This window comes from Apis cerana, linkage group LG9, assembly GCF_029169275.1.
Source record: "Apis cerana isolate GH-2021 linkage group LG9, AcerK_1.0, whole genome shotgun sequence".
NCBI classification, from domain to species: Eukaryota; Metazoa; Arthropoda; class Insecta; order Hymenoptera; family Apidae; genus Apis; species Apis cerana.
In genome coordinates, this window is record NC_083860.1 from 8,156,975 (window position 1) to 8,169,509 (window position 12,535).

The window sequence follows — 12,535 nt, forward strand, 5'->3', positions numbered from 1 at the left end:
GAAGTCATCGTTTTAACTAACTACCCATCGGCCACAATCGAGAGAACAATCGCTTTCATCCCCCGCCTATCCATCCGAACGCGCGATCCATTCGTCTTCCGTTTACGTTATCTCGATATCGGCCTCGTTTGTCATCTCGATGTATTCATCTTTCCCGATTTGAAATTTATGAGTCGAGGCGACGACGAATCTTCTTATTTCCTTTTTATCGACCCGCATCCGCATCTCCTCTTCTTCGTTGATTTTCACCCCTTCGTAGTACGTAGTGGAACATCTCGTTCAGGGGCGATAACGGTTTTTAAGAAGCAACAAGAATAGAATTCAACCGAGTAAACATATCAAGTGTATATTCGTTCGAGTAGTCGCTGTTCGATTCAATTGCTCGGCGAGGCAGGGCAGAATCCTATGGAATTCGAGATATGGATTCGAGAAGTGGAATACATCAAGTGGGAATAAGAAAGTGAAGAGAAAGATGGAAGAGCGACAAGTTGAATCTGTCGATTTCGAGGAAAAATCGGAAGGGATCGTAATTATCGGGAAGTGGTAGAAATTCAACGATAATTTCAATCCTTGAAATGCATTTTCGATTTTCCTCGCTTCTCCGATTAAGGCGGATTAAGAGAGAAGGTAGTAAAAATTTCAAGGGAAAATTCGTTATCCAATTTCATGGAAATTTGATAGTAATGGATGCAGAAGATCCGAAAGGCATCCGTGGCTTATTCCGGAAGAAAACAGACTCGTTTCTGAGAGGGTGGAAATTGGTCCAGGCTCCGATCCTCGGGGATCTCTCTCTTTTTCCGCAGGACTGCAAATGAAACCTTTCTGAAATCGTAATTGAGACTGACCACCACCCCGTCATCCGCGATCATTCACCTCCGTTCGGAGGGAGAAATTTAATCTTGAAATTGATTCTAAGGGGGATTGATCTTCCAAGATTATCTATCAAATCACGTGTTCGAATAAAATTATTTTCCAGAAATTTTGTTGCTCAATGGAGTCCAACTTTCCTTATCGCAGAGACTTCCGTTTAAAATCGATATCAAGGGAGAGGGATACGACGTATATGAATATGAGGGAAATTTACGGTTGTTACGATTGTCCCTCTCTTCTTGGAACGAACTTGGAACGAGAGAGAGAAAGAGAGAGAGAGAAATCACCGGGAAAATAGCTGCGAACTCGAAATTCTGTTCCTCCACTTTACGAACATCGCGGCAAGGTAAACATTCCCAGGGAAATCCCGATTGCGAGAGGGAATCTTCCGCTCGTTCGGGAAGAGCCCGGTTCTAAGCCTGTTTATAAACAGGCAGTAGCAGCGAAGTGCATCGAATGCGACTAAAACTCGATTGGACCGTTTGATAAGAAGATTGGACAAGAAGAGAGATAAGAGTGAAAGGAAAATATGGAGCAAAAAAGTGCGCCGATGGTGGGGAAAAATTTTTAAAAACCCAAATACGAGAACAGGAAATTGCCAATTCGGCGATTCAAAGTTCATCTAGAAAAATCTCTCTTTTTTTTTTTAATAAAATAACAGGTGTTGAGTTACGTATCATTATCACGGTTCCATATGGTAAAGTCAAAAAAGAAAAAAAGAACCGGTCAGGTAGGGGGAAAAAAAGATGGACTCAATGGGAATCAATTTCCCCGTGGGAGAAGCAGAAACGTCGCGTCGCCTACCGAGAGGAAGAATAAACGATCTGTTGCTTTGGCGACAGGTTTTAAACGCGGCCGATCGATTCCCCCTTTAACAGAAAGCGTCGTGGCGGACACATCGAGTCCAAAGAGGGGAAATAAACTCGAATGATTTGCGATAAGTGTACGAGTATCGTTCTACCGTTCTCCGAATCGAAGATGTTTCCACGGAAGAGAAGAAAAAGAGAGAGAGAAAGAGAAAGAGACAGATGGAGGACAGAGAACTGGAGAACATCTGTAAATCGTCTATTTATTCGAGGATAGAGAAGGACGCGAGATTCAATTTTCCTGGAGGAAATCTACCCGTCGAGGAAGGAATTCGAAGAGTTTCAACCCGGCAGTTTGCCGTTTTAATCGAGGCGGATGCCGCTTTAATGAAACGATCGAATCGCGTTTTTCGGCTGAAAAATGGGCCACTCGAGATGAAAAGTTCAGTCGCTGAAGGATGCTTCCTCCGATCCCGTCACTCCATAAATTCTCTTTTTCTCTTTTTTTCTCAACGAGTTACGTTGTCTCAAGGATCGAGGATGCCGTTCTTCGATTATGCTCGTTTTCTTAATCCATTCTTCGATACTTCTCCCATTTTTCTTCGACTCTTTTCGTTATCTAAAGTTTCCCTCTTCCATGGATCATATTCAAGTTTACGTGCTGGCGATAAGGTGCATTCATTTTTATTGGAACAAACGGATTATCCGATCGAAACAACAATGGTATGGTTTTTAAAATAAATCGTCGGGGTCAGAAGAATTTAATTAAATCTTCGCGAGAGAGAGAGAGAGAGATCCTTTTCTTCCCTGTCAGATATCGGCTCGATGATTCGATACCCTCGTGTATCGACTCGTCCTTCGCCTTCCCGCGCATTCACTCGCACGCCTTAATCTGCATTTGTATGCGTCACGTACGCGCCAACGGACACGTTGAAAGCATTCCTGACAAAGCATTCCATAATCCGCGTAAAGAGCGGATCGTACATTTTTCAGGCTGCCAATAACTATTTTTCTTTGATGTCCGAGAGATGTGCGCGAGAATGTATCATACAGCGAGCGTATAGAAATTTTATTTATCTCCCGTGCACCGATCCAACAACCAACAACTCTCGGTTTCGAGAGGACGAACTGGGAAGATCCCTCCCTCTCGATTTAATGACCGTCAACCACCGTCAACCATTTCGGTTGAAATTGGAACGCGATAAAGTCACGTCCCTCCACGGGGATAATATACGGCCACGTATCATCCTCCCCCGCGATGCTGCCATCGAACAAGAACAGGAAACTCGACATACGGCGGAGATTCATCGATTTGGAACCGTTTCGGGGAGGGGAAGGGGGTGACAGCCGGCAATTTTTCCGGCGAGACTTGCATTTGCATCTTTACGACTTTTGATCCTACTCCCCTCCCCTCTTCTCATTTTGCCCCATCTTCTCATTCGATTCGTATCATGAATCCGATGACAAATCGCCTCCTAACCGTCCTTCCACTTACGTAGCGCTAATCCGTCCAAGCGAGATCCGAGAAGACAGATGTCGAAGTTGGAAAAGATCGATGGATTCATCGAATTCATCGAAGACGGGTAGAAAAATGAAAGCGAGGAATAGAGTGCGATTAACGATCGTGCGTATCGACACGAGAGAGATGGTTTTTCGCGCGGAGCAATTTGAAGGAGTTTGGGATGGGAGCAACAGTTAGGGCGATAATTGCCCTAAGCGAGCTTTCGTATTTTCGCGGGCTATCTCTTCGAAAAGCTTCGAGAGGATCGGGGTGAAAAAGTTACGATTTCGAAAGCTCAAGATCCTTGAAACCAGCCGGAGGAAAAGAGGGGATAGAAGAAAGGTCTAGTTTCAGAAGTTCAAGGATCGCGAAACCCTTCGACCTCCGAAAGATCGACGAGCTTTTGATCTCGAAATCTCCTCGAGTGAAACAAGTTGGGAAAAACTCTAAATTAGCATTCCGTTTCCAAGTTACGAGCAGAGTTTTTCATCCTGGGCCCATCCCCTTCTCTTTTCATTTTCAATTGCGCGTAAACTGCACCCGGTTTCACCCCCACAGTCTCGTCCAAACAGTTGTCGAGACATACTGCGCCATTTTCCTCGAATCCTACTACGATATTATACTACATATACATATATATATATATATATATATTTTTCGCGGAAAAGGAGTATCAGTAGCGCGGGCGGACACGCGTATAAATTATTAACAAACGCGGTGAAGTGAGATACGGAGAGAGAGGAATGTGGACAATAAACGAAAATTTATCCGCGAATACCGACACCCCTATTCGATGTCGTTTATATCCCGAAAACTTGGACAAAGGGAATATTTATCGCTTCCTTTTATAACAGTAATTACGCAGCTTTGTCCCATCCCGTTGTCCGGCCGTGTTCCACCATCAGGATGAAAAAGAGATCGGGAGGAGGAAGGAGAGGATTTTTTTTATTTTTTTTTTTTTTTTCAACTTCGATTCCAAAAGCATGTATGTCCCCGTTGTCACGACGGTTAACCGTTTTTACATTTTTGCAACGTTTAACGACCTTAAGCTCGTTGTATGCGCGAAATTGGCGACGGGACACGGCGATTTTTTCGTACGAAAGGCAAACCAACTCCGGTGAAAAGAATTTCGTCGCGTCGCATTGTCGCTCGTTTTTTCCATCCGGAGCTTGTTGCTTTTATTAACCCCCCTCTCCTCCACTCGGTGTTCATTCAGGACGAACGTTTTGATAAAACTGAAAATTTACACGATGTAAATCCCTCCCCCCCCCCTCTCCGCGTTCTCTGATAATTGGCTTCCAAGTTTTTCCTTCCGCGCGTTTCGTTGGTTACCTTTTTGTGCAAAAAAATGTACGAACTTAATCCGTGCTACGTTCACAGATGAGGCGGGGAGACGATAAAAAAAATTAATAAATTGCGATTATACCGGTTGAATTTACACACGCGTTTTTCCATGCTGAAAGCCGCGATTCTTCCAGTATTTGTTCCAATCTTGGTCGATGACCTCGTTCTTCCTTCGTTTTTTCGAAGGGAAATTTCCCTTCTCCTCTGGAAAATCTGGAAAACTCGAGAGGGTAAAATTAGATCTTCTTGAAAATCGTAGCAAATCGTACACTTTCCTTCGCAACGACGATCGAATTACTCTTCGGAGCTTCCTAATTAAAATCCATCGTCCTCTTTCCAGCGTTTCTTCTCCGTTTCTCGATATTCAAGATCAATTCCAGACAGACGGAACGCTCGATTCGTTTACGAACAATCAATTAACAAGAGGCTATTCCACGGTGGTGGTTTTATTGGGGGGAGTTCATAGAGGGCAGATGGAAATCTTTCGAAAGTTTCCTAATTACTTTCGTTCGAACCCGTTCGATTCGATATCTGGGCTATTGCCACTCTTATTCAATTCCCCGATCACCTTTTTCCGATCGTTTTCAAAAATCTATCCATATTTCATCCGTCTCTGGGTTATCACGCCATTTATAAGATCTTCGATGATCGGATCACTTTCGTTCGTTGCGGAAATTTTTTTAATCGACGTCTTTTTCAACTCGTTTCGAAGAATCGATCGCCTCCTCGAGCTTTCTTTCGCAGACAATCGTTTACCACGTTATTTTCACTTGTCCGCCGAGCGTGTTTCTGAATTACGAGAACCATGGACAAATGGAACGAACAAACGAGATGGTTGTAGCGATTCGAGAGGGTAAAGAAAAAATCGGTGGCACGCACGTGCGAAACGGGGTGACGTTATTAAATTTCTTCCGGTTCTTTCCGCGACGCAACGTGTCGGAAAACGGCACCATCGCTGCGTGCGCTCGCACGTGTCGTGGAAATAAAGTTAAAGTACTGAATCAACGCTCGGTGGCTTGGCGTTTTGCTACGATACGTGGCAAACTGAGTTCCTTTTTCTCTTTCTTCCATCATTATCACGATTATTAATCGCGATACCCTTTCTTTTTCTCTGGGAAAAAATGGGGGTACGTAATTTCTCTCGAAAATGACACGAATCCGAAGTTGACGACCTGATAGAGAGTTTGCTTGGAGTTTAAATTTCGTGCGAAGGTAAGAGGATAATAAGAAGGCATGATTTAATATCGTTTCCATGCTTATTACCGGATTATAGGTTGAAAAAGTTGCGCGATACACGAGGAGTTCCCTCGAAAATAATTACTCGGCGAACAGAAATTAAACTTGGCGCGCCCGCGCCCTTTTACCCACGACCTCGAGGAAGGAGAGAGATAAAGGGGAAGGGAAACCGCCGGAAACAGGCAAAATATTATTTCGGGCGCGGCGGCTTGCATGAACTATAAATTTCCACTTGCGTTGAATTCTGTTGCATCGCAAGAAGCCACGTATCCTCTGATGGTGCAAGGATAGAGCCACGTTTTTCCCTTTCCGGGGGAGAGGAAGAAGGGGAAAAACGTGAAAAACACCGGGGACTATGAAATAGACATAATTTTCTCTAATGTATTCACGAGTGAAAAAGACCTGCTCCACTTCGTATTAAAGTATCGCGGTTTATTTTAAAGCCGAAGGCTCGTTTTAAAGTCGTTCCTCCTCCTCTTCCGTATTCCGATGAAATAAAATTAAACTATATTCTGAGAAATTAATAATTCGATGGGGACCAGAATCATAGTTGGAGGATTCGAATAATTTAGAAGGATACCACGTTGATATCGCAATTCCGATATCTCGAGCCGCCAATTTATACCTTATACGCGATCGAATTCGGTTCACGTTTCGTCCTCCGTCGGCTAGAAATCGCCCCGCCATTTATCACCGATATTGCTTCATTTACCGCACAGTCACATAGGTCGGACAATGTTCTTTTATGGAGGTAAATTCGCGAGAACGCTTGCAAAATTCACAATATAGGGCGATATCGGGGAAACGGTGGGATTGCCTTGATTGCGCGGGATGGAAAATTAGCGTAAACCAACGTGACCGAGTTGTGGAGAAATACTTGTAACGAAATTATAAATAAATACGTATAAAAAGGATGGAAAATTTGGGACAAAGGGGATCGAAGACACAGAGAGGAAAGAAAATTAAGAGATAAAAATCTGACGAAACAATCCGCTCCGTGTTATTTATAAATAAATGCTTGTATCCTCGTTACTCCGCCGATTTTTCCTCCCCCGTGCAAATCTGACACGTGCAAGCGTGACGAATCAATTACCATCCCATTTTGTGTACATCGAAAGCAACGTTTAATCGATTCGAGCGTACAATCGTTCCCGCGTTATATTAGAGACCGTGTAATTTTCAGTGGTGGACCGTGAACCAATTAAAGTAATGAACAAGTGAATTTGCCTACGGGGGATATATTTCGAAATATTTCACCCTTGTTTCGAAACCCCCCCTTCTCCATTATCGTCCCGGTGCAAACAAATCGGTTGACCGGAGCCAAAATCGCTTGTACCCCCACCAAATTTGCTACAAATCAAGAAGCAGCTCTGGAAACTCTGTTTAAAAATTGCCACAAGGTAGGAACGTGATACGATTTCTTCGACGGGAGGGTGCACGTATGGTCGGTAATTATATTCTAATATCCCGGCCGAGAGATAGATAGCGAGATAGCCGTTGCAATTACATTTGAAAAATGAACAGCGGCGGTGGTTTGGTTGTTGGGAAATATCCGCGAGCTGGGACTAAGGGTCCCGGATACGCTCCTTCATAAAACCGGCGCGCAACGCAATTACCGGGCCATGAAGCCCGCGGTTTAAACTTCGTTTTCCGTTCGCAATTCCGGATCCGGGCCGGAACGAATGGCCGGCCGTTGTATCAGTACCACGTTGCGTGTACCCTTTAATAAATCGCCTCCTCGTTCGTTCCTCGTTCGACGACCACCATTTTCGCCTTCCACCCGTGTTCCCGACATTTGTTATTTTAATTATTTCGCCGGGTTTTATTGCCGCAGTTGTTTTTTTCTTTTAGCGTCACGCTAGATATCCTGACTGTACGCAGTCCTCCCATTTGAATTGGTCAACGACTGTGAACGAGTGAAATTATGTTTTGCCTTCGAAATTGCGTTGGAAAATCGCCATCCGAAACGAATCATGGTTATTCAGCCAAAGAGAAGTTTTCCTTCTTTCTTCTTATTTTTTTCTCTCTCGGGTTGTGGCGGGTTTGTATCGGGTTTTTGTGTCCGGCGGTTAATTGCCACTTGGAATCTTATTGCCGCCGCTTCGATCGGTCGCGGCCATCTCCAGGAATAATTAAAAGGATTCTTATCAGCAAAGGGGAATAAAATTGTTATCGATCGTAGCGGGATTATAATGGGGGAAGGGTCTGGTATCGATTTGATTGGAAGGTAAATTTCATAAGAAGCGGTGGATGAAGTGGAGCGATGGCGCGCCGGTGATGGTGGATGGATATCGGAATGCCAGTCATTCCATTCGTTAAAATGGCGGCTCGATGACACCGGGCTCGAAATGCGTGCTCATCCGCCGGATGAAATCGCGGCAAATGAGATTCCATGGGGCTGGCAACGTTTGCAAGACTTTTAATTACTTCGGTGAGCCGGGCTTTGTCCGTTTCGCCCGCTGATTATGCATGTAGTCGCCCCCGTTAAGCTGTCCACGCTTCTCTGGATGTAGGTTGCTCGGTTGAAAACGCTCGTGGACCACGATCGAATCGCACACTTGGGAATACCGCGCTTTATCTTCTCCTTTCTTAACAAACTTGAGACATTTTCACAACATTTCTGCAGTTTTGAGCGCGTTTTAAAGAGAGAAAACTTAGATCTCTCCTTCGGTCTAAAGAATACGATTATTCAATTGATTCGATGTAATTTTTATATTTCTTTGCGGTTTCGATTTGAATATGCTCGTCGAAATTATATCCGATTATTAGAGGATTAAATCGGGTAAAAGATTCCACATGATTGCGTTATCGATACCCGCTACGAAACGAGCATAACATCGAAATTCCTGTTTCCTTCAAACCAAACGTTTGGACGTTTCGGATACCAAGATTTCGGGACGATTCCATCTTATATCCGATCGATATTATTTCACCTCGTTTAATCACGGTTGACTCGGTCGACCAATAAATCGTCCCTAATTTGATTTAAGCACCAGAATTATCCGTCCCTTGGCCAAAATCTGTTATCTCATCGATCGAACGATTTCTCGTAACACGAGACTGACACTTCGAGCATTTCATTTTTATCCTTTCATTTTTATCTTTTTGTTTTAAAATTTAATAATTATCGTCGTGATCGTCAATTTCATTTCTTTTTCCAGTTTTTGTTCAGTTTCGAGAAGTTGGAAAATTGTCCATCGAATTGTTTCTAAATTTTCGAAAAATTTTTGATCCATAAATATTTATTTTATATCGAAAGTCAATGGAAAATGAATGGCGATTTATTAAACGACCGAAATTTCTCGTTTCAAACCGCGAACGATCTCTTGCGGTTAGTCAATCCTGATTGCTTTTATAGGCTTTCGATTTTACGATTTAACGTGTTGTTAAATTTAGAAACGAAACTCTCGATAAATCTGCCGTTTTAATTTTAATTGATTGCACCGTCATTGCGTTCTCCGTCTTTGCGCGTAATTTCTCTTCCGACGAAATTAAAATTTTTAATGCCGTTTAATCGCATTATATCCAACGGATACGTTTGTTTAATCGTATGTTCGATCGTTAATAGGCGGACTAATTTTAAAAGGAAACAGAGTTAATTAATATTTGCGAATAACTTTTAAAACTCTGATCCAAATAGACAGTGGATTTAAAAATCCACCGAGCCTGCACGTTCCCAATTTTCTAGTCGAAAACTGTGTACCGTGCAATCGATATCTAAAATTGAACAGGAAGATCGCGATATCTTAAAAATTCAACGATTAAAATTGGAATTTATCCTTTTAAATCCCAAAATTATTGTCTCTTTTCTCTTTTTTTCTTCCTACCGTTTTAAAAATAATTCTTAAGCCGAATTAGAAAAAAAAAGGATGAAAGGAAAAACAAGAAGATCGCGATATCTTAAAAATTCAACATCCGATTAAAATTAGAATTTACTCTTTTAAATCCCAAAATTATTATCTCTTTTTTTCTTCCTACCGTTTTAAAAATAATTCTTAATCCGAATTAGAAAAAAAAAAAGATGAAAGGAAAAACAGGAAGATCGCGATATCTTAAAAATTCAACGTCCGATTAAAATTGGAATTTATCCTTTTAAATCCCAAAATTATTGTGTCTTTTTTCTTTTTTTCTTACTACCGTTTTAAAAATAATTCTTAGCGCGAACTAGAAAAAGAAAGAAATGAAATAAAATGAAAAGAAAAGAAAAAGAAAATGGCAAAAATTGATTCGTTCGATCTGTTACGCAACAATGGGAAACAGGATTGAAACAAGTTGGTAATCTCTGTAAATACCATGGATGGTAAATGCGTGCGGGCAGCAACAGTGGGCAGTAACATTCCAAGCCCCCGATGTTCCTCGTTTCCTAAATCTAGCGGCCGAGTTTGGTTCCGGCCAGGGTTTGCGGATCGAAACGCGTCAGAGCGCATTTGCGTTTAGCACGCGAACGTAATAAATCCATTTGTGTCCGTATTGATTTCAGATAATGGGCAAGTGGTACGTGGTCGAGGTGTTGGAGCACAAAGTCGATCCATCGAAGCCCAACGGCTCGTACAAGGTCAATTCCTGCCCGATCGTCAAGCTGAGAGCGGTCGAGAACACGTCCAAGTACTTCTCCTCGTTGAGGCTGTTGTGGACCGAGGAGATCGGCGACCTCGAGTACACTTTCCGGATACCGGACGTATCCAGGAAGCCGGGCTTTTGGATTTCCACCTCTGTGCAAAATGGTAAATCTTCGTGTTTCCAGCCTTTTTTATTTGTTTTTTTTTTTTTTTTTTTTTTTTGAGCCGGAGATACGTCCAACATTTCGAACGGAGAGAGCGTAGCTTGCGTGAAATTCGATGAATTTATGGAACGATTCCCGAGCTTTTCCCAATTGAAGAAAAAAGAAAAAATAAATAAATAAATAAATTCGAGCAATCTCCCTTCTTGTTCTTTTCGTTTCGAGTTATCGGTTAATACAATAACCGGTTTCCAAGTTTTGATATTTAAAAAGTCATTTTTTTTCTCCTTTGTTTCGTCTACGAAAAAGAAAAAGAAATGGAATGGATAAGCGTGATTCCCCAGCAAAGATTCTACTATCCGCGATAAATTTACCGAACGATTTTCTCTCGATCCGCGAGGATACCATTGGTGGCGCATAAAACGGAAGAATAATTCCCCCGTGAAACGTCCCAGGCGGTGGCGTAAAGGGAGAAAAATAAAAAAAAAAAAAAAAACGGTAGTTCTTGCTCGAATGAAGTTTCCTCCCCGATAGATAATAACGAACAGCTCGATAACTCGGAACCACTCGGTCCGAGTTTCTTTCAAAGACGATTATCGTAAGCTGGCGATTCGAATAATTCACGGGACAGAAATGGAAGAAACGATCTCTGACCGAAGGGAGAAAAATTAAAAATAAAATTATAGGATTCTCTCGTTTGAAAGAAAAGAAAGAAAAAAAATCGTTCGATAAATACGACGATCATAACACAGAGGTTTTCTATATAAATATGTATTTATAAATAAAGTTCCATCGTATCTAAACGTTTCGAAACTATAGAATCGAACTTTTAGACAGAGGACTGTATCTATAAGAATCGTGTTTACCGATTGTCGGCTCCCAGTTTCAAAGCAGTTTCGACTCCCGACGATCGACGAGCCGAGTATAAATACGATAGGGACAAATGGGCGCGGAACGGAATACATACCAGCTCGAGATCGAACTTCCTTTCCCAGGAAGTAAACATTCTGCAAACTGGACTTCCACTGGATGAAATTGACACGAGAATTTCGAGGGCCGGATCGAAGCTCCACCAGTTCCGAAGGAATCACTTTTGATTAAATTCGAGTTTTTTTGTTTAATTTCAAAATCCTCCCCAAAGATGTATTCTTCGACCATCTCTTTCGGATCGATCGAAGACGTGAACGGGAAGGGGATCGAGGGGCGAGAAGAATGGCCTATGGCCTGTGAAGCGCGAGATATGTGGGACAGTTGGTTAAACGGTGATCATAGGGGAGGACAGTTTCCGGTGAACGATCGCCTTCTAAGCGGCTAATTACCGAGGATCTTGGGTCTCGGGAACAAAGTAGGAATCGGTGGCGGTAATTAAAGTCGTAAGGTGCATCCGATAACGATCTTAATGAATTCCAAGGTAGCGGGCGTGATTATCGGTTAACTGTCAGCAAGAATGGGGCCGAACGTGGTCTGCTCGCTCGTCGGGGATGGAAGTCAGCCCATCCAATTATGTCTGGGGATAGGGGTAGGAAATCCGCGAGAAACCGTCGACGCGGAAAATAATTTTTCAAAAGCCTCTTGCCAGGCTCCCTTTTTTTTTTTTTTTCATCTCGCGGCTCCATTCTTCTGTCCCGTATCCACGGACAGCGGGTAGTCGGCGAGAGAACGTCGGCACAATGCGTTCGTGAATCGAGGAACCCGCCCTTTTCTCTCTCTCCCTCTCTCTTTCCCTTCTTTTCTCTTTTTACCACAAATTTATCCCTTAAACGCGAATATCGTATCACTCTCGCGAATTTTCGTTTATTACCGAATTTATCTCATTTATTTCCCCGTATTTCTTCTCTTTTCCTTTCCCCGTTTTTCCGCGTTTGTTCCACTTTTTCAAAAAGGTGGTGGAACAAAGCGTTATCCGATTTCCACGGAGATATCTCTTTTGAGGGTATCAAGCTTTGTTAAAAATTCCACAAATTCGACAGGCAAGGCCGAAACAATGCGATCACGTCAGTTTTTTAACAATGAAAATTCGCGGCCGGCTCTTTGTTCGCGACGTTTGCTTTCTTCCAG

General features: G+C 42.7%; 1 protein-coding gene across 1 annotated transcript in view; it reads left to right on the plus strand.

Annotated features, from left to right (window-relative positions):
* LOC107992419 (uncharacterized) overlaps positions 1-12,535 on the plus strand; it is a 46,981-nt gene that overhangs the window by 30,202 nt on the left and 4,244 nt on the right. Inside the window, exon 2 of the mRNA XM_062079415.1 lies at positions 10,238-10,481. Coding sequence (XP_061935399.1) covers positions 10,238-10,481 — 244 coding nt within the window. The remainder of the gene's footprint in view (positions 1-10,237; positions 10,482-12,535) is intronic.